The following is a 21818-nucleotide window of genomic DNA, read 5'->3' as shown; positions in this document are numbered from 1 at the left end:
CACTTTAAAACCTCATAATTCAGTTCAGAAATTACAGACCGATGATGGAGATTTCATTACTTCTTGGCAGGACAGATCAGCTGTATTCCTGCCACGGGTCGAGTTTTTCCTTGAACTTTTTTTGTGTGAATTTTGTGTTGTCATTTCATTGAGATCAGGATGTTAGCATTGGAGAGTGGAACAATTCCCTATTTGGTGCAGCTTGTGTTAGCATCTAACATTCCTGTGTCAGGTGTGAATCACAACAGAGCTCCCAATTATAAACAGATTTTCCTTGAACTCTTCATTTTTCTGGCCGTTTCTTAAATACAATTGATTTCACATAACCTACAAATATATGTATCCAAGCTTGTATATAAACAGATTCAAAGCTCAGATAACCAATAACTATGTTATTAAGGAGGTAAAGTGAATGAGGAGGGAGAATTTCAAAAGAGGATTAAAGCATTCTCTATGGCTTAGGCTTTCCAACCTTTTCCCATGGAATTTCTGGCGGATCTGGGGCGAATAGGACTAGTAATGTACTTGGGGGGCACTCCAACGCATCCACAACTCCCCCACTTCTAGAGGGTGAGCCTGGTGACGTAAAGCACGCCTGCTTATACCTGGGCAGGCACATACAAATGACAACCCATTGAGGGAAACGCATCCTCTGTTATGTGAACTCTGGATGCTGGGACCTCCTGTCAGGCCCCAGTGTCCAGCATTCAATGTTGGTGGATGGGGCCTTGGAGGCATAATCATGGAGGGGCTTGTGCAAGTGTTCTTAGAGCATAGCTTTCTGCCACTGCTGCAGGCCCCTGAAACCTGCAACAACATGTCTCTTTTCCAGTCTGGCCTGACTCTCCAGTGAAGTCCAGGGAGCCCACCTACATGGGGCTGGAAAGTTGGCTGGCATGAAGGAGATATCTCTGTGCTGGCGAGTAACCTGGAGTGGGGGGTGGGGGGAGGGGGCAGTGTACAAAAGCCAAGGATACACCTGCCTTTTGTTTTTGTTTCCAGTACTCTGCCTGGAAAATTATTTATTACTCCAGAGTAAACAAGCTCTTCCTTATATCTGTTTTAAATGTAATTTTTGACCTCTGGTCTTAATCTCCTGGCTTACTTTAAAGTAAGAATTTGGGTCTGCTTTATGTATCCCATTATATACCTCAGTGAAGTCCTTTTTAACTGCCTGCTTTATAGACTGTAGAGCTTTCCTTATTACTCAGCCCTTTTATACTTGAGGTGGGGGGGATTTTCCTCCACAATTCTGCCCGAAATTGGGTGGGATCACAGTGGAAAATGGGGAGATGAGGCTTGCTGTCGCTTCATCTCTCCGATTGGGATTTCTCCACCTACTTCCCTCGCTGAGACCACTGCTGCCCGCTCCTTCCCCACCTGCTGCAAAAAGGGTCCAGGTCCTGGTGGATTTTCCATCTTTCTGGCCATTTTACTGCCATTTCCCAGGGCTTCCATGGGAAATGTGGCTCTGAGCCCTGAGGTGCCCCATGGAGGGAGAGGTCCTCAGAGCTCTGTGTTCTGTCCCCACTGACTTACTGTTAAAGGTCCTGGTTTCCTGCATTACAACAGTGACTGCACTTTAAAAAAAAGTAATTCATTATTTGTAAAGCGTTTTCGGATGTCCTGAGATTGTGAAGGGCGCTATAAATAAATGCAAGTCTTTTTTTCTATCTTTGGGCTGTTTCAGCCCCTTCAAGGTCCCTCGTTGGATCTTCTGGTTCTCACTGCAACTCCGCCAGAGCTTTCATCTTTGCACTGCGAGTCTGCTCTGCAAACTTAATGAGCCCCAACTCAAGGCTGGAGCAGACATTGGGGGGGGGGGGGGCAGTGTGCGGGGGGTGGGCGTACGTCCTGTCCCGCAGGAACTCCGCCCTGAAGGAATGAATTGCTTCTTGGGATCAGTCCTGCAGCTTTTCCCTGAATCCATTTATGTTTTTTGTGGCATAGTGATCAGAATTCAACACAGCATTGCAAGTGGAGTCTGACCGTGGATTGTTGGGGCTTGGAGTGCCTTTCCGCAGGGAGTGGCTAATGCAGGTGCCATTACATGTTTTAAGGGAAAATTAGATAAATATTTGAAACAGAGGGAGATACAGGGCTCTGAGGAGAGTGTGGGGCAGTGCAATTAGTTTGGATGGTTCTAGCAAAGAGAACGGCACAGATACGATGGACTGAATGGCCTCCTTCTGTTCTTAAACGTCTCTGGTTCTATGACCAAATGCATCATGAAGTGCTAGCAAAGTGCCTGCAGACTTATACATGACTGTTCTGGTTGTGTATCACTGCATTATATTTGTTAGTTGCTTCACCATGTTGTCCAGATATCGAAAGTAATGAGACTACCATCACTCTTAGGTCTTCTGCTCTCATTTAAGCTACATTAATTGTATCCTTACAATCCTTACAAGCCACATTTTTTTTGGTCACTGCAAAACTTTACATTGATCAATATTAAATTTCATTTGTTAATTGTCTGTCTAATTGCATTTCCAATCTAAATTCTTCTACAAATCTTTTGCTGTTTCCTCTATACTGCTCCCCCTATTTTAGTATTGTCAGCAAATCTGACAAGCTTATGTTTACTTTCTATATCCAGGCCATTAATGTAAATGAGAAACAGCAGGGGTCCAAGCACTGACCCAGTGAGAAACTCCACTCAATAGCTCCTCCCAGGCTGACATTACACCTCTTATGGGCACACTATTTCTTGTTCTTAACCAGCTTCTTATCCAATACCCTGTATTATTGCATAGAATTACATAGAATGTACTGCACAGAAACAGGCTATTCGGCCCAACAGGTCCATGTCGGTGTTTATGCTCCACACGAGCCTCCTTCCTCCCTACATTATCGAATCCTATCAGTATATCCTTCTATTACTTTCTGGATTATGATAGCTTTTGCTTAAATTAAAAGCCTTTCATATGGAACTTTATAATAGATATGGCGGATGGGGGAAATTCAGTGGATACAGTGTACATGGACTTTCAGAAAGCATTTAACAAGGTACCACACAGAAGGCTATCAGAGTAAATTATGGGATATGGAATTAAGGGGAGAGTAGCAAATTGGATTAAAATTTGGTTTGAAGGGGTGAAACACAGTAGGAGTTAAGGGCATCTTCTCAGATGGTTGGAATTGTATAGCTGTGTCCCAAAGGGTTCAGTTCTAGGATCGCTTCTGTTTCATGTGCTCATCAACAATTCTGATATAGGGCTAGAGGTAGTGGTATCCAAATTCTCAGATAATCCTGAAGTAGGAGACATAGTAAATCATTTTGAAGAACTAAGGAAGCTGCAAGGGGATAATGATAAGATGGTGGAATAGAAAAAATGGAATTCAATGTCATTAAATGTGAGGTGGTACATTTTGTTAAAAAAAGTAATGGGCCGGATTTTGCTCTGAAAACAACGGCGAGCCTAACAGCGCTCACTGTTATTTCAGTGCAAATGGTCGAGCAACTTCTGGCGACTGTACATGCGCAGTTAAACACGGAATTCCGGAAGTTGCTGTACCAGATGCCCTGCTCCTCTGTAAGCTTTGCAGGAAGGACATCTCGCTGGCTGACTCATCGGGCCCGATTTTACCAGGGGTGCGGGTATTCGGCGGGTAGGCCAGCGGGCGCGTTGAAAACGCGCCCGGTGAAATTAGTGGGTTGCCCGCGCGATCGTAGCAGGCAACACACTAATTGGATCCACTTCCCTGCTCCTCCGGGTTCCCCGATGCTGATCTGCGCGTTGGGCGGGCTGCGCATGCGCAGTAAGATCTGTCAGCTGGAGGCGCTCTATTTAAAGGGGCAGTCCTCCACTGACAGATGCTGCCACAAACAGCAAAAATTACATCATGGAGCAGCCCAGGGGGAAGGCTGCTCCCAGTTTAATGATGCCTCACCCCAGGTATCATTAGATGGGGTGAGGAGGAGGGGGAGGACAGAGATCTTCCCCCCGGCGGGCGGGAGGAAGCGGCCCACCTCTGCCACCAAGAAGGCCTGGCTCGAGGTGGCAGAGGGGGTCACCTGCGCCACAAACATATCGCCCACCTGCATACAGTGCAGGAGGCGCTCCAATGACCTCAGTAGGTCAGCAACAGTGAGAACACGTAGTCTTTCCCCTACACTGCGCCTGCCACAACACTGCCCCCACCCCACATCTCCTTCGGCACTGCCAACACTACTCTGTCACATGACCCCTCATACCCACTCAAACCTCATCCTCAACTTACCTGCACCTACTCACCTCGCGAGTACTCACCCCGCCACTACCACGCAACCCAATCCTCATACAATCTCATGGCTCTATCCCATACTCACCCTCTCGTGCATCTCTCTCACGGCCAGCCTCACTCAACCTGCCACCACCTGTGCTGCAGCCACAGGGCAAGCATCACATATGTGCAGTAGGCAGCTTAAGGCAAACGTGTCGTGAGCATGAAGGGGATGCACAAGGGTGTTTGAGGGATTGTCTTGGTTCTTACTTCTATTGAATTAAAGAACAACTCACATCACACATTATATTGGCACCACTACTGCCATGTCTTCGCGAATCCTGTCCGGTTTGTGCAATAATGCCCGCTCCTGGTTATCCCTATGAGGACCCACCACTGATGCCACCCAGTGTGTCACTGCAGAGTGGGTGTAGGTGTATTTGCAGGGCCCTTCTGCGCAGACGACTGAGAGACATCGGGGATGTCCCCGGTTGCAGCCTGGAAGGCTGTGGAGCAGAAGTTCGGGAGGGCAGTGGTGACTTTGACAGCGACAGGTAGGAAGCTGGTGCACGGGCCAGCCAGGAGCAGCTCGGCATAAAAGAGGCTGCAGATGTCCAAGGCTACATGTCGAGTGACTCTGAGCCTCCGTGTGCACTGCTGCTCAGAGAGGTACAGGAGGCTGAGCCTCGGTCTGTGGAACGTGTGGCGAGGGTAGTGCCCTCTGCGACGCATCTCTCTCTGCGGTAGCCCTCCCTCCTGCCGTGCAGGTGGATGTGTCACAGCACTCTGTTGTGGAGCTCCACGTGTCAGAGGTGGACGGCGTGGATGGCGAGGCTGGTGATGCCGTTCGCCCTCCGAGGAGGTCATGACTGCAGCTACGGCGGCCCCCATCCGCAAGGTGTACATCTGAGGGGGTCCGCAATGTAGGTACATGTCTCCGGACCCCGGGGTAAGTGTGCAGGTTGGTGACTTCGACCGTCAGGAGGAGGGTGGTGGAGGCCAAACTTTGTCCCAAGTGACAGAGCGGCCTCCTGCAATGGCTGAGGGTCTCCCCCCACCCCACCTGTCAAATGGACCTTTGCAGCTTCCACAGGCTGACGGCTGCAACACGTCCATTTCAACTGGGACTGTTTCCCCCAGTGTGTGAAACGGTCCCATGTTTATCCAAAATCACACACAGTCCCTTAATCATTTCAGTTAATGACCTGAACAACCAAAGTAAATACACTCAAGTGGCATCCCGTTGGCTTTAATTGCCTGCGGGATTCCCACCAGCGGGGGCTGCGCCACGCACCCCAGCACGTCAGCGCGGAACCCGGACGTGGGCGGGATCGAGGCGCGATCCGGTCCCGCTCCGGAATTTCGGGATTTTCGGGGCCCCCCCGCCGAGAACGCACCCAGTAGCGGGTGCTAAAATCGGGCCCATCGTTCAGATGAATAGAACAACGTGAAGTTCCTGCGCTGACCTGATGGATAGGGACTCATCTCACCAAAATTTCAGAGAATTTACATTTTGGGAAAAATTTACAAATTTGCCTGTGCTAGAAATGCTGCAAATTCATCAGAGGTTCTAAAGATATAACCAGTTCAAAGAAGGACTCCTTACAACCTTACTGGCCAATCAATGGAGATTGGTCTGTTAAAACTAATATAGGATACCATGCAGGGACCATCTTTTTGCAAGTGAATCCAAACACATGCCACAGGATTGAGAAAGTGATAGGGTTGTTATATCCAGGTGGCTTGTTCAAACAGGTATATGGTCAATCACTCTTAAGGAAACTACAGCCTACATATTACTATTGGTAATACTATTAGGTGAACACGCTGGGCACTAAATTGGGCTGTGTAGCGCCCGTTGTTTCAGCGCTACACGGCCTCTCTGACATCCAAGATGGCGTCTTGGATGCGCACACACGTTTCCAGCGTGACGTGCGCCAGACGCCATCTTGGTATAGGAGTTAGCGCATGCGCAGATAACGAACGCTGAAATCGTGTAAAGTCGGGAGAAAATGGCTTCAATCAGTGTGCAACGCAGATTTAAAGTGATAGACACCATTTTGGGACTTAATGCTCAACTCAACGCACAGTCTTAACCCCGACCATCTGAACGTGTCTTAGAGTGCCTGGAGGACCCCCCACCAGTGCTATTTAAAGGGACCATGCAGGATTTACAGGTTAGTGGCTGGATTATTGCTTCTGGCTGCCGAGACATTTGTAACTGTTTTTGGAGGTTTCCTGGACTTGAATAAGAGGTCGTGGGGACAAAGCCTAATATTTAGAGCCAGGACATGCAGGAGTGAAGTTAGGAAATGCTTCTACACGCAAAGGGTGGGAGACGTTTGGAAAGCTCTTTTGCAGATGGCAGTTGATGCTAGCTCACTCGTGAAAGTTAAATCTGAGATTGATAAATTTCTGTGAACCAAGGGTAATAAGGGATATGGGGCTAAGGCGAGTATATGGAGTTAGGTCACAGGTCCACCATTATCTCACTGAATGGTGGAACACACTCGACGGGCTAAATGCCACTGCCCCTTGCTGCCTCTTGATATGCACCGCTTTCTCCTGCAAGAAAGCGGGACATATGTCTGGGTGATGTGCCTGTTATGGTTGAATAGCTGCCAGTGTGTGTGGTCTGTGAGTTGTAGGTGGGCGGCTTGAAACAGTGGTAATGTGTAAGGGTGAGAGGAAGCATCTGATTGGCAGAGTTGAGTACTGATGAAAAGAGTTTGTTGGTATGTGGGAGATGGGGGGTGTAGTGAGTGGTGCAGTTGGTAGGAGATGCCACTTGACAGTTGACCTCACTCACCTCGACCATTCATGTCAAAGCATTGAACTTCTTCCTGCACTGCATCCATGTTCATGATGCTGTGCGCCTGGCATTGACTTCGTGCCCCGCTGCCTCCCACTGCCTTTTGAGTTTCTGTCTGGAAGGCTTCTTGCCACCCTCCCCACCCCACCTGACATAGGATGTCCCTCCTTCTGTCCACCTCTTGCACCCAAGGTCTCTAGTGCATCACCAGAGAACCTTGGTTCATGCACTCTCACAGGCCTGGTACCAACTCAGATCGGCAGATTGGTGAAGACTGGCATGCAGATTGGAGGATGTGGGATTTAGTAGTGTGCAACCTTTATTCAATGTTTTAACATAACTCATCAGTGTGCAAACATAGGGATGGGACCTGCATCTGTGTTTTATGTGTGCGATGTCTGATCTCCATTCAGACTCCGTGCAGACAGCAGACTGTTATTTTCAGCAAATAACAGGTACCAGCTCCCTTTAAGAGATTTCGAACAAACATCCTCCCTTAAGAGATTGAGCTCCCTCTGGTGGTGGAAAGTGCAAATTGCATTGATTCCATGTGCAAGGCCCGGAATGGAACGCCGATTGCAGGTAAGTCCTCGGGTGGGTCGAAAGTTGTGTCCTGCCTGCGCAGGGGCCATTGGGCGTTGGGTAGTAGCACATCACACTATCTGTGCCCAAAAACGGCCCCTATCCAATTTTTTTATCCCCTTTGATATCTACATATGATATTTCTTTGTTATTTTAGAAGAGGCTTTCACCCTTTTAAAATAAATGGCTTAACTTCTCTGTTAAAACAGGAAACAGAAGAATATTGTACAAATTTTTGTCTGCTAATATCATCAAAAGTATTTTACAGGCGCATATGAATTAACTGGCTGTGCTGATGGTTGTGTCACTAATGTTGCAAATATGGGACAACACAGCCAAGTAAAAATACCATCACTTTTTACATGACACACATTTACATTGAAAAATGAACCTAAAACCCAGATACACTTCACATGAGAGTACGGGGTAGATTTTCCAACTTGCAGATTGGCTGCCTGTTACAGAAACCACCCAATTTTAATTTCCATTAAAATGAATGTAAATTAAAATTGAGCAACTTCTATAATGGGCTGCGAGATCCGCAATGGCATTTTAAAATTCCCAGACAGCAAATTGAAAATCAATCCATATTTGTTAAGCGTGAAGAATATTGTTTCCCATTGGCTCACTCAGTAAATGCACTGTGTAGAACTAAGCCATACTGACCAGGAAGGCCCTAAGTTCAATCCCCATTCGTGGCGAATCACCTGATCTCAGGCAGACATCATTAAGATTGTTACAATTAGCCTCAGCACCTCTAGTTTAGGGAGAGGAAAACTAGCCATGTTTTCTATTCCTAATTACATCCAATGAGCCCTGTGGAAAAATATATGCATGTGGACATTTGATAAGGTCCCACATAAGAGACTGTTAGCTAAGATAGAAGCCCATGGAATCGAGGGAAAAGTACGGACTTGGTTAGGAAGTTGGCTGAGCGAAAGGCGACAGAGAGTAGGGATAATGGGTAGGTACTCACATTGGCAGGATGTGACTAGTGGAGTCCCGCAGGGATCTGTGTTGGGGCCTCAATTACTCATAATATTTATTAACGACTTAGGTGAAGGCATAGAAAGTATCATATCTAAGTTTGCCGATGACACAAAGATTGGTGGCACTGTAAGCAGTGTAGATGAAAACATAAAATTACAAAGTGATTTTGATAGATTAGGTGAATGGGCAAAACTGTGGCAAATGGAATTCAATGCAGACAAATGTGAGGTCATCCACTTTGGATCAAAAAAGGATAGAACAGGGTACTTTCTAAATGGTCCAAAGGGACTTAGGGGTTCAGGTACATAGATCATTGAAGTGTCATGAACAGGTGCAGAAAATAATCAAGAAGGCAAATGGAATGCTGGCCTTTATATCTAGGGGACTAGAGTACAAGGGGGCAGAAGTTATGCTGCAGCTATACAAAACCCTGGTTAGACCACACCTGGAGTACTGTGAACAGTTCTGGGTACTGCACCTTCAGAAATTTACTGTTATATACCCTATATGCGTTCAATGCAATCCACTCCTCCTCTGTTTGTACATTAGTCACTCTACCTTAAAGACCAAATGGATCATCATTTGGAGGCCAATCTTGCCTGGATATTTTCCTGCAATGTTATGTGGTGACAAATTAAAAAGATTGGCTCCAGTTTCCGTACAGAGAGCATGGACCAGCATTTTCTTTCCAACTCCAGATGGTCCTGCCAGCAGCAAAGACTTCACCAAAGGAGCTTTCTCATGGACAGCCTGGGAACCTGCAAAGGAACACAGGGACTCGATCAGGGACACTCAATGCCACAGATTTTCACCCCCTGATCCAACTCTAATTTTGATTCAGCCATAGAATTCTAATGTATAATACTACTTTTACTCAGTTTTATTGTATAGAATTCCTTACCCAAGCACGACATTTAAACATAAAAGGCTGAAGAACTAGAAAGTGGAGGGGTTGATCTAACTGTTGTGTTTAAAACAATAAAGGGCTTTGATAGGGTAGATAGAGATAAACTATTTCTTCCGGTGGGGGAATCCAGAACAAGAAGGCACAATCTTAAAATTCGAACTAGGCCAATCAGAAGTGAAATCAGGAAGCACTTTTTCACACAAAGGGCAATGAAGTCTGGAACTCTCTCCCCTAAAAATCTGTGGATGCTGGGTCAATTGAAATTTTCAAGACTGAGATCGATAAATTTTTGTTAGGTAAGGGTATCAAGGAAGATGGATCAAAGGCAGATAAGTGGATTCGAGGTACAGATCAGCCATGATCTGACTGAAGGGCAGAATCACGCTCGAGGAGTTGAATGGCCTACTCCTACAGGAGCATAGAGTACAAGAGTAAAATATTATGAATTTATACAAAACATCGGTTAGGCCACAGTTAGAGTAATGTGTGCAGTTTTGGCGAGCTCCATTATAGGAAGGATGTTAAAGCCATAAAGCTTACAACGTAGATTCGCCAGATTGATGTTAGGATTGGGAAACTATAGTTATGAGGAAATGCTTGATATACTAGGACTATTTCCCTTGAAGCAGAGAAGGTTGATAGGAGAGTTAATAGAGGTTTTACAAAATTACGAAGAGTTTTGATAGAGCAAATAGGGAAAGACTATTTCCTCTGGTTAGGGAGTCAGTGACGAGCGGTCATCAATTTAAAATTGTCACTGAGAGTGAGGAGAGAGGTTAGGAGAAATTTCTTTACACAATGGGTTGTTGAAGCATGAAATGCTTTGCCATAGGGAGTGGCTGTGGCAGAAATTTTTGCATCTTTTAAGGGGGAAAATTGGATAGATATTTGAAGCAGAAGAAGATACAAGGCTATGGGAAGAAAGCAGGGCAATGGGATTAGTTTTGAATTGCTCTATCAAAGAGATGGTGGGCTGATGGGCTCCTCAGTGCGGTATGCATTTATGATTCTATAATTTTCCATCAATTAATTTAAATGGATGGAAAGGCAGTGGCTGCAATCTGATGATTTCCCAATTCATGCTCGCAGCAAGCGTTTGATTAGGGAATCAACCTTCATGTCTCCTACCAGCTTTCTCCCTAGGTACAAGAGCAACCTGGGTGACTTGCTCTCCATTTGTTATTTTTGTCTATACTCTTTTATCTTCCTTCAAAAGGTTCTGCCAATTGATTATGGTAGCTCAGCATGAGGAAATTACAAATATGAACCAGCATCCTACTAAATTGCACTACAATATAATACTGCCATTGGACTGCTCATCTATTGAGATTTCCCACCGTGGCGTGGAGGTGGTGGACTGTGTTACATATACTTATGTACTGCCAGAGACTGCAGCAAATTTTCATTATTCAACAGGGCTGCTTTAAGGTTCTGATCACACTTCTCCTACATGGATCTCTGTTGAGGTAGCAGCTGGCACAATACAATTGGATTGGACTCAGCTAACGATGGAGGAAAGTACCCAACGTTCCCACTGAAAGTCAACAAGTGTGGATTTTGGGAGAGAATGGGTTTAGGTATGGTTGCGATGCTCTCCACATCTAGGCTCACACATGAAGCATGGCCAATTGAGTGTTTTACATTTGATAAATCGTTCTTATTTTTAAATGTACTCCATTGTTGGAAAGGCTATTGACCTTCATACTAAATATAAAGAAAAATGTCAGGCATCTCAGATTGTCAACTGACTTTTTAACTAAAATGATCAGTGAGCATGAAAAGTTCAGGATGTTTTCTGTTTGAGATAGTTGGCGTTCCCATTAGAGACACTGCGGGAAATCCAAACTTGAACTCTGAATGAATTATTAACATGCTCTCTTCCCAGGCCATTGTGTGTCCCGAGTGGGTTCTGTTAATTGTGTATTGCTGACATTGAAAACATGGGCTGGGAATTGCCTGTTCACATTTTAAACTGCCTTGTCTTAGCACGTACTTATTGAATGCTCAGCAAATGACAATCCATGTTAAATAAAATGCTTCATTAATAATGCAGGACTAAAACTGAATGAAAAGCTCTTTCACTTGAAATTTAATATTGCCTGGAGGTAACAAAGGGCATTTTGAAAAATTTATATTAAAGCAATAAAAGCTGGTATCTTATTTCTTGCCTAATAAAGTTGTGTTGGACACCTATTACACCTGCACCATGACTAGTTATTAATATTATTTTGCTACTAAAAGGGGTCAATGGTTCCCAACAGCTCAGTTGTTAAATACTCTGCCTAGTGTAGCACTGAACCATACAGATTAGGAAGGTCCCTGGGTTGATCACTGGTCTGTGTGATTTCAGCCAAGCTACAGAAGGGGTACTACAATTGGCTTCAGCAGGAGAGAAAGGGGAAATGGAAAAATCATTCAGAGCTCCCAGTGCCAATTTCTAACTTGTGACTCATGCTGGAGAGTGCATATTTATGAATGTTGGGTGAGAACAGGATTGAGCTTGGCTGTGATACTCCTCAAGGTCACTGACAGCACTCACTGTCTGGCTTTACACAAGGGTACCCATGTGAGCAAAGTACAACTGGAACTATAACTCAACACAAGTCAGCAGCTTCAGGTGAGGATGGGAGGAAACAAGGAGGGGAAGAAAACAGATTAGAAAATTAGGTAATAACTGCAGAGGACTAGGTGATTCAGAATGTTCAAATAATCACTAGTGTGACCCTTCCTTTCCCTGAGCTCATTATTACTATTAGGTTGGGTTTGTATAGGGCAACATAGCGTCTGGAGTATGTTCTAATTCAGTAACACATCAAGATGACATCAGGAGCTGTGACACCAAAGTTCAGGAGGATTCTTGTGTCAACCTGAGCCCTGAGATATTTTATGGTTTTGGAGCACACTCCCAGACATGTTATTCTTTGTAATATTTACAAACTTAATGATTACCATTTTCTGTTACTGATAACCTTGAATCTGGAAGTGAACATTAACCCATTTTAAAGAAACATCAGCCTCCTGAATGATCACCATGTGATTTGGTAAGAAAGCAATGTCAGGTTTTATTTTAACTGGGAAATTGTGGGGGGAATAGCGCAGCCTGAATAAGTAAGAAAATAGATACATGACTTATTTAAACTTATTTAAAGTCCTGCATTATTCTGCACTTCTGATCCATAACACTTTAACTACTGCTGTTACAATTTTTGGTTAGGCCTTTATGTCAACATTAAATGGTATATCAATAATTCTAATGTCAGTTTTCCTACGTCCTTTCAGACCTTCATCTAGTAGGTAGCGCATTTGTGCTTCCCAATTCTATTGCTTACTTACTATTCAAAACAAACTGCTCTTCCTTCTTTCCCTTCTGTCCCATTGTTTCTGAAGTGCTTTAGGCCTGCATTTGCAGCCATTTTTCCTTTTCTACCAATCGGTTCCTACCCCATGACATATTCTTCCTCCCTCTTCCTGTATCTTTGCTGCTCATGGCCCTTCTGCCCCATCATTCTTCCTCCTCTTCTGTTGCTGGTGTGGCTTTTCTGCCCCACTTCTTACAGTTCCCGTTCCTAGGCCCGCTTCCGCTTCAGCTGCAAGCAGCCATTCTCCCCCTGCCACCAGTCATTTTTTCCCCCTGCTTGCCCTAAGTCACACTTAAAATGCCCATTCCCGGTTTTAACTGGGAACCAGTTTTCTGAGTGTTCGGGTGGAATTCCTTAAAGGACTTCTCCATGAGTTTGCAAAAAACCCAGTTTTTCTTCTACGTTTCTCAACAGCCGATTCCTGGCCTTCCTTGGAATTTTTTTTTATTCGTTCATGGGATGTGGCCGTCGCTGGCAAAGCCAGCATTTATTGCCCATCCCTAATTGCCCTTAAGAAGGTGGTGGTCAGCCGCCTTCTTGAACCGCTGCAGTCCGTGTGGTGAAGGTTCTCCCACAGTGCTGTTAGGTAGGGAGTTCCAGGATTTTGACCCAGCGACGATGAAGGAACGGCGATATATTTCCAAGTTGGGACGGTGTGTGACTTGGAGGGGAACGTGCAGGTGGTGTTGTTTCCATATGCCTGCTGCCCTTATCCTTCTAGGTGGTAGAGGTCGCAGGTTTGGGAGGTGCTGTCGAAGAAGCCTTGGCGAGTTGCTGCAGTGCATCCTGTATATGGTATACACTGCAAGCATGGTGCGCCAGTGGTGGAGGGAGTGAATGTTTAGGGTGGTGGATGGGGTGCCAATCAAGCGGGCTGCTTTGTCCTTGGAATCAGCTTTTGAATTGCAGGGAGGCAATTCTGTTATGGGCTTCTCCATAACCAGAAAAGAAGAGAGAGAGCCAAACAGAACAAGAGAGAAAGAATGAAGCAGTAACACAGAGACAGGTAAGAGAAAGAACATATCCTTCAACTTATCGTGAGCATCGTCACAGGAGATCAACTAGTAATATAATAAAACTTCAAACAAAATTAAATGTTTTCAGTGAGTACATAAAGAGGGAAGGCACTGTGCTTCATTACCCCAGTGCAGTACTGATATGAATCACATCATGTTTAACCAGTAATCAAATGTTACGTCAACTGAGACCAGTGGATTGAACACAGGAAGTTTCCCACAACCCCAGAGACCTTAAAAACAGATGAATCAGAGTCCCATGGAACTTCAAAATTCAACTGTATTCCTGGTATTATATACAGTAGCAAAAAATAAACTGTATAAATGCACATTATGTAAAACATCTTATTTTCCCCTCCAATCTTCTCCTCTTATCTCCCCTCTCCTTAAGGTGACAACTCATGCTGTGATATGGTTCCCTAGACAACAAAGGCTCTCTGGAGCCTTACTAAAGCATGGACAGTTCACACTGGTGGACTATTTGAGTTGGGGCAGGGGAGGGGAATTCTACCTGAGCCTCATCTATCCACATCTGCGCAGGTATGACCAACTTGCCAAGCATGGGTATGCCCAAAGTGACAGCGAGCAAAGGGAACCCACAGCCCCTACCCAGCCTGGAGTGATGAGGTCAATTTGTGCCCTCAATTCCAATTCCTGCTCCTGATTACTACCCTGCTACAAAGTCTGCTGCAGCAAGGACAGGATCAGAATTGCTGCTGTCTCTTAGACTGGCTAACTCAACACATAATCTTTTTTCCCTCTCTCCTCTCCAAAGGCTGACTTATGCAGGGGTATAGTTCAATGCATGCCAGTTGTCCTCTGTTACATTGCCCAAGTGACCATTCTTCATATCTAAGCACAGACAGTGAGTATTGGCAGTCTATTTACTTATGGGGGGCATTATGGCCAAATCTGATCCTGTCCTTGCTGCAGCAGACTTTGTAGCAGGATATTAATCAGGAGCAGGAAACCTGGCTGATTTTTTTTGCTCCCTTCCTAGCACGTAGGAACTGAGGCCAATTGTAGCGCCTCTGCCGACACTCCGACTGAGAAGTACTAACTCAACATTGACTAGGAATCAAACTTCCCTGGGATCTTCCTGATCTGGAAGGCTCAGTACCACATTGGGCACTGCACTTACCAATTGAGCCATCAAGGGTGTTGGCAAATAAAGGAGAAGCTAATTCTAAAGGTAAGTACCCCTTAGGTATGTCCCTCATCACTTCTCTCTTTCAAAATGCTGTTGGACTAATTCTAGTTACAGAGCTCCTCTGAGGATCAGCGTCAGTTCTCTGCTCTGTATAATACCAAAGCAGATGTGCGGAAGTGACATCTGCCAAGAAGTTTCCCTCAGAATCTGACAGCTCCTATCAGTGATATCATTCACACCAGTTTGTTTTCAGGCTCACACAGATTCACATCTTTTCATTTCCCCAGTCTCTGACTTGGAGGAGATGAAATTTAAAAAAAGTTGAAAATCTGCACCGACATCAACGGAGCCTACCACCAGGTAAATTGTGATTAATTTAGACTTTTTGGGTGATTAAAAAAACATTAACAAGATAGGACCAAAATTACACTCTTCCACTCCTTTAATGATGGATTAAGGCTTCAATAATGAATTTCAAAAGTTGTTACAAAAATATATTGGCCCAGAATTTGCTGGAACGGGGCATCTCATGGCGTGCCCCATTAGTTAGACTCTTTCCCTCAACCTTCAGCTTGAGAAACCCGAGTTGATAACAGCGTGGCAAGAGGGACGGGCCATCTGGGATTTGGTAAATGACAGGACTAACAGTATATCTCCTTAATCAATGAAGTGAGAAAGAAAGAGGAACGACGGAGAAGGAGGATGAATTAGAGTGGGTGAACTAGAGTCAAATCAGGTACAGAAAGAGAAATAAAGAGAGGGAAAAAAAGATTTGATTAAGAGAGAGAAAAAAAAAGAAAGGAAAAGTAAGAAAAACGTATTAAAAATTTAAATTTTAAACAATTTACTACCTGTAGGAATGAGACTCCACTGTTTAAATTGTTCCCTTTCTGGGTTGGAGGCAATCCTGTCATTTACCAAGGTCCCAGATGCCCCGTTTCTCTTGCCACGCTGTTATCAGCTCGCACTTCCAACAACTTAGGTTTTTCGAGCTGAAGGTTGAGGGAAAGAGTCTAACTAATGGGGCACGCCATAAGATGCCCCGTTCCAGCAAATTCTGGGTCAATATATTTTTGTAACAACTTTTGAAATTTCATTATTGAAGCCTTAATCCATCATTAAAGGAGTGGCATTGCAGGAACATAAATCCCCTTATTAAATAATTTTTATGCTGTTAAGTACCAGCCCTAACTTTCTGCTATGAGTTTAATTGGCAATTAATGCAAAAATTCAGCAACTTTATGAAACTCATGGGAAGGTTAAGAGCGAGCTACCTTTTTCACAAGGCTAACGGCAGAGTGGTGCAACTTGTGGTGATTTGCAATTCATGGGGTACCTCTTCCTCGCCACAAGTTGCTGGATGATTCACACGTTAATAATGGCGAGTGCCATTAAACTCGCTGTTATTTTGGCTGCAAATTCTGGGCCATTATGTGCATACTGAATTATAAAACTCAGTAAAGCTGATGAAAAGCATCAATAAATCTTTCACAGCCCCAAAAAGCTGATAACTTAAAAACAATGCACAACTGAAAAACAGACTTGAATAAGTGCCTATGACTAAGGCCACTGCTTCAAGGCAATTGAATAAGTTAAATTCCTTGTGCTCAAAGCGCTCCCACGACTCACCCATTGCCCCCCTCTCAACCAGTACCCGCAATGCTGCCTCCTATCCAGGTGGCCGAGACTGCCCCTGCACAGGTGCAGGTGGAGAAGTCTTTCTCACTCACAGGCACCGAAACCCAGAGGGCGTAGGCTCAAAGCATCCAATCAGTCAGGGCATGAACAAGAGCAACCTGCCACTACCTCTACTGCAGCCACAGGAGGAGTAGGAGTACTCGTAAGCGTTAGACAAAGGTTTTGTGAGCACAAAGGGGATGCACAAGGGTGTTTCTACGGTTTGTTATGTTTTTTATTTATATTTGATTTTTGTTAATGGCACATTAAATATTATTATTGTCACCACTACTGCTACGTCTTGGCCATTCTTGACTGGCCTCTGTAATAAGGCCCTTTCATGAGGTTCACAATGAACACCCACACTTGATGCCACCCATTGGGTTACTCTACAGTGGGTGTATGTGTAGTTGCACGACTATTTTGTGCAGGTTGGCAGGGTAGGGGTGCTGGTGTGACCGCTGCTCTGTCCAGGTGGTGAGGACTGGACTCTTCACACTGTCTGATGTTAGGAGAACCATTCACATATCAGTGACTCCCTGGCCTCACGAACAGCCAGGTGAGCCACTGTTCTGCCCGTGGGTTGCTCCTCCTCCTCGTCTTCCTCCTCTGCCTCCTCCAGCTCCTCAATGTGGGTGGCAGATGTGGATGTGGCCTCCTCCAGTGGCACCCCTCTCTGTTGTGCCATGTTGTGCAGGGCACAACAGATGACTATAATGCGTCCCACTCTGTCTGGTGCGTATTGAAGCACTCCCCCAGAATGATCAAGGCACCTGAAGCGCATCTTGAGCACCCTGTAGCATGCTCAATTGTAGACCTGGTAGCGATGTGGCTGTCGTTATATCAACGCTGTTGCTCGGTGGTGGGGTTCCTCAGAGATGTCATGAGCCACGTGTGCAGGGGTTATCCCTTGTCCCCGAGGAGCCAGCCTTTGCGGGTGTTCAGTGCGTGGAAGAGGGGCGGGATGTTGGACTCCCAGAGGATGAAGGAATCATGGCAGCTGCCAGGGTATCTGGTGCACACGTGAAGGAATCTCTTGCGGTGGTCACAAACGAGCTGAGTGTTGATGGAGTGATAGCCCTTCCTGTTGATGAACAGTCCTGGCTCGTGTGGAGGTGCTCGTATTGCTATATGGGTGCAATCGATTACACCCGGCACCCGTGGGAAGCCAGCCACAGCGTGGAATCCGACTGCCCTCTCTGTCTGGCTGAGGTCATTCATAGGGAAGTTGACATCGTGCGAGACCCTGCAAAAAAAGCCGTCGGTGACCTGCTTTATGCACTTGTGTGCAGACGACTGAGAGACCCTGGCGATGTCCCACGTGAGACCCTGGAACGATTCGGAGGCGAAGAAGTTGAGGGCAGTGGTGACTTTGACAGCGATAGGTAAGAAGATACTGCTCGAGCCAACTGAGAGCAGCTCAGCATGAAGGAGGCTGCAGATGTCCGTGACTACCTGGCAACTGACTCTGCGCCTCCTTATGCACTGCTCCTTAGAGTGGTCCAGGAAGCTGAATGTCGGTCTGTAGACCCTGTGGCGAGGGTAGTGCCTCCTGCGACGTCGCTCTCTCTGTTGTTGCCCTCCGTACTGTTGTGCAGGTGCCTGTGGCGCAGCACTGTGATGTGGAGCTCCACATGGCGGAGGTGGACGGCGTGCCTGGTGAGGCTGGAGATGTTGCTCGTCCTCGGATGTAGTGATGAATGCAGCGATGGCGCCCTCCATCCTGACGGAGTGAGTTTGAGGGGGTACGCAAAGTAGGTAAATGTGATGGCATAGCAGAGTTTAGGGTATAAATTAAGAATTTTGAGTGGAAAGACAAAGGTGTTGCAGCCAAAACTTTGTCTGAAGTGACAGAGTGCCCTGCTGCAATAAATGAGGTTTCTCCCCCACCTGTCAAATAATCCTTTGCATCTCCCACTGGCTGCTGGCTGAAACACGTCTGCTCCAACAGGGAGTGTTTGCCACAGCACGGGAAACACGCTGAGGATCCTTCAAAATTGCACCCCTGCCAAAATCTCCACTCAATGAGGTCTGTCAAGTACCTCAACTATCTACATAACTATCTAAAGCAGCATCCCGCCGGCTTTAATTGCCGTGGGAGTCCCGCATTTGGGAACCGCGCGCGCACCTGAACGTGTCACTGGGGAACCCGGAAGTCTGCGGGTTGGAGCAGGGCTCCGAACCTGTTCCGGGATTTCGCCATTTTAGGAGCCCCCCCGCCCCGCCCCCAACGCACCCGCTCGGCCCTCTGAAAATCGGCCCCATAGGGCCAGTTACAGGTGTAGGGTGTTGCCTTAGATATTCTCTCAGGTATAGAAGTGCTAGTTACTCTTGTAACTGGTCTGAGCACCTTACATTTAGGAGTGTACTCGTACTGTCCAATATCTAACTATACAATAGCATAACCCTGAACTGGATACTCAGTTCTTTCTCAGTGCCCATATGTGCCTCTCCAATTTTTTGAAGACAGACCATGAAAGCACTTGGTAAGACAAGGTCACATATGAATCATTAAGCTTCTTTATTTCAGAAAGTGAACATAATGAGCAGCGGTTATAATCAAACACACTTAATTCAATCAGTACAAGTTGTCTTCAAGCAATAATACAAATTACTGAACAATCTATGCTTCTCCAATCAATGGGTCATCTTGCTGACAAACAAAATAACTCCTAAGTACCCTCCTGCATTCTCCTGAGCTTGGCGAAAGCTTACCTTCCCAGCTTTCTGCTTGAAAATCTGACTGCCTGGTGTCTCCATCTCTGTTTTTATCTCCCTGTGTTCACAACCAAGGGGAGGACCTATCCCAGATAACCCCTCCTGAATGCCTGGGACTAGGGACCACGGAACACAATGGGTATGAGGGTGTTTATCAATTATCAAGACAAGCTAACAAATTGCTTATTGTTTCAGTCTTTAGGAAAACTATTTCAAAGCCCAGCTCATTAGCATTTTAATTGCCTTCTGTCTCTGTGCCTTCTTTTTAAACTTTTGCGAATACACTTTGTTTTACAATCATAATAGGTACAGCACAGGAGGAGGCCATTCGGTCCATCGTGCCTGTGCCGGCTCTTTGCAAGAGCTATCCAATTAGTCCCATTCCCCAGCTCTTTCCCCATTGCCCTGTAATTTTTTTCCCTTCATGTATTTATCCAATTCCATTTTGAAAGTTACTATTGAATCTGCTTCCACCACCCTTTCAGGCAGTGCATTCCAGACCATAACAACTCGCTGCGTAAAAAAATGTTTTGTTAAAACTAAATCTTTTTCCAAATCCTTTCTGTGGAAAAATAGTCAAATATTCTTGAAACATGACAGGGACAATTAAAAGGAATTATACAATAAGGTGACAAAAACTCTTGAAAGCTTTTGGAAAGACTCAAGGGTGGACGGTCAACCTTGCCAATGGTGAAAGGTCAGGGAATTAAGTCAGGGAAAAATGAACGGAAGGGAAACCCAAGGTGCAGGCATGAGTTTGTAGACAAGTGACAGAGTAGACCAGAACCGGACCCACTGTTTGATGGCTACTGAAGTCAAGGTGGTTGTAAGAATTGGGCAAGGTATAGGACTACAGCCTTTTGTCCAATTTCCCAAATGTCCTTTGCTCAATCTGCAGTGGTGCAATGGATAAGAATATCTATCCATAGAAACAAATCTGGAAAATTTTATTACCATCATTTGAAGCAGGATTTATTTTTAAATATATGGTTTTAATTTTTTCTGGGGTTTTGCTTATGTTTGGGTCTGGTTTTGTTCCAGCAACACCTGTCATTGTAGTATTCCAGGTCACTGCTACATAATTATGTAATTACCACAAGTTTATTAAGACATCATTTTGCAGTTGATTTCTGCCTAGTGTATAATATAAAGCAGTAATTTAATCTACTGACATTCTTAAAGTGTTCAGGCTCTGTTCTCTTGATTTATGACATCATCAGAACCATTCAAATATATCACTGCTTTGTAATTCACTGACAGACATCTCTGTTTAGTTTAGTAAACAGTATCACCAGTGACACTTGAACAGTATTAATGATGTGACTGTGTGAAATTTAGTACATATTTGTCATGTTAAAATGGAATCTTGCAGAGGTCCATGACAACAGATTACAAACACTGATTAAACTCTTCCATGTTTAAGAATTGAGCATATTGTCTCAAAGCCTTAGTTCTCATTTCCAGGCTCTTACCCAATGGCAGAATCCCATAGAGTGCGATCAGCTGTCTCACATCTACGAGAGAAGGCATTGGTTCGATATCTGTTTGCCGTAGTGTGGTCCCCAGGTAGCTGTATTCACCTGTACAGGAAAAGAGAAGATAATTAATTATAAAAATTAATCAAATCAATTGTATCATTTTGTCACAGTCTCTTTTTTTATGAGGGTACCATTCCCCTCCTAAGTTCTTATCTGAGGGTGGTAGCATATTTGGACCTAGGTTCAAATTTAGCTCAGACTGATGGAATAAACATCTCTCTCTGCTGGTTGTAAGGTTTCCACGTGAAATGATTTTGGACGGTCTCAATCCAGTTCCTGGTGAGCACAGATTGACAGCACAAAATTGCCTATGGTTCTGCAAAAATTGGCAACCTTATTCATGGGGCTATAATGTTCAGGAAATGGAAATGTCACACTGTGTAGTAGAAGGTATTCTTGTGATATTAGAGTTAAGGAACATTCTTAGACAGAGAGAAAGAACTTTACTCTGCATCAAGCATGTTCTATGGCTGAGCTGAGACTCCTTAAAAGGAGCACTGTAGAGGGAGCTATATTCTATATCGAACCTGAGATATACTTGAACTGGAAGTGCTTGTTTGGATAGAATTGAAATGGCTTTGATCTACATTTTGCCCTCGATGTATCCTAACTGGGAGTACTTGTTGAAGTACTGTAGAGGAAGTTTTAGTCTGCATTTAAGCAATGATATACCTAACCTGTGATTACTTGAATGGGCCATGCAGAGGAACACTTCCTTGTATCTAATTTGTACTAAATCTGGGAATGCTTTTGCTGAAAATATTGGGTGACAAAAATGGACAAGTGCTCCATACAGGCATCCCTCAACTTGATGAACATCACAAAACTTAAAAAACTGTAAAGTGCAGTAAACACAAAATCTG

General features: G+C 44.9%; 1 protein-coding gene across 1 annotated transcript in view; it reads right to left on the bottom strand.

The window, feature by feature from the left end:
* iqca1 (IQ motif containing with AAA domain 1) overlaps positions 1-21818 on the bottom strand; it is a 189280-nt gene that overhangs the window by 20433 nt on the left and 147029 nt on the right. Inside the window, exons 14-15 of the mRNA XM_067987925.1 lie at positions 20890-20997; positions 9149-9348 (exon numbers count right to left, since the gene is read on the bottom strand). Of these exons, the coding sequence (XP_067844026.1) occupies positions 9149-9348; positions 20890-20997 (308 nt within the window). The remainder of the gene's footprint in view (positions 1-9148; positions 9349-20889; positions 20998-21818) is intronic.

The sequence above is a fragment of the Heptranchias perlo genome, chromosome 7 (assembly GCF_035084215.1).
Source record: "Heptranchias perlo isolate sHepPer1 chromosome 7, sHepPer1.hap1, whole genome shotgun sequence".
In the NCBI taxonomy this organism is placed as follows: domain Eukaryota; kingdom Metazoa; phylum Chordata; class Chondrichthyes; order Hexanchiformes; family Hexanchidae; genus Heptranchias; species Heptranchias perlo.
This window is presented reverse-complemented; position numbering and strand designations above follow the sequence as displayed.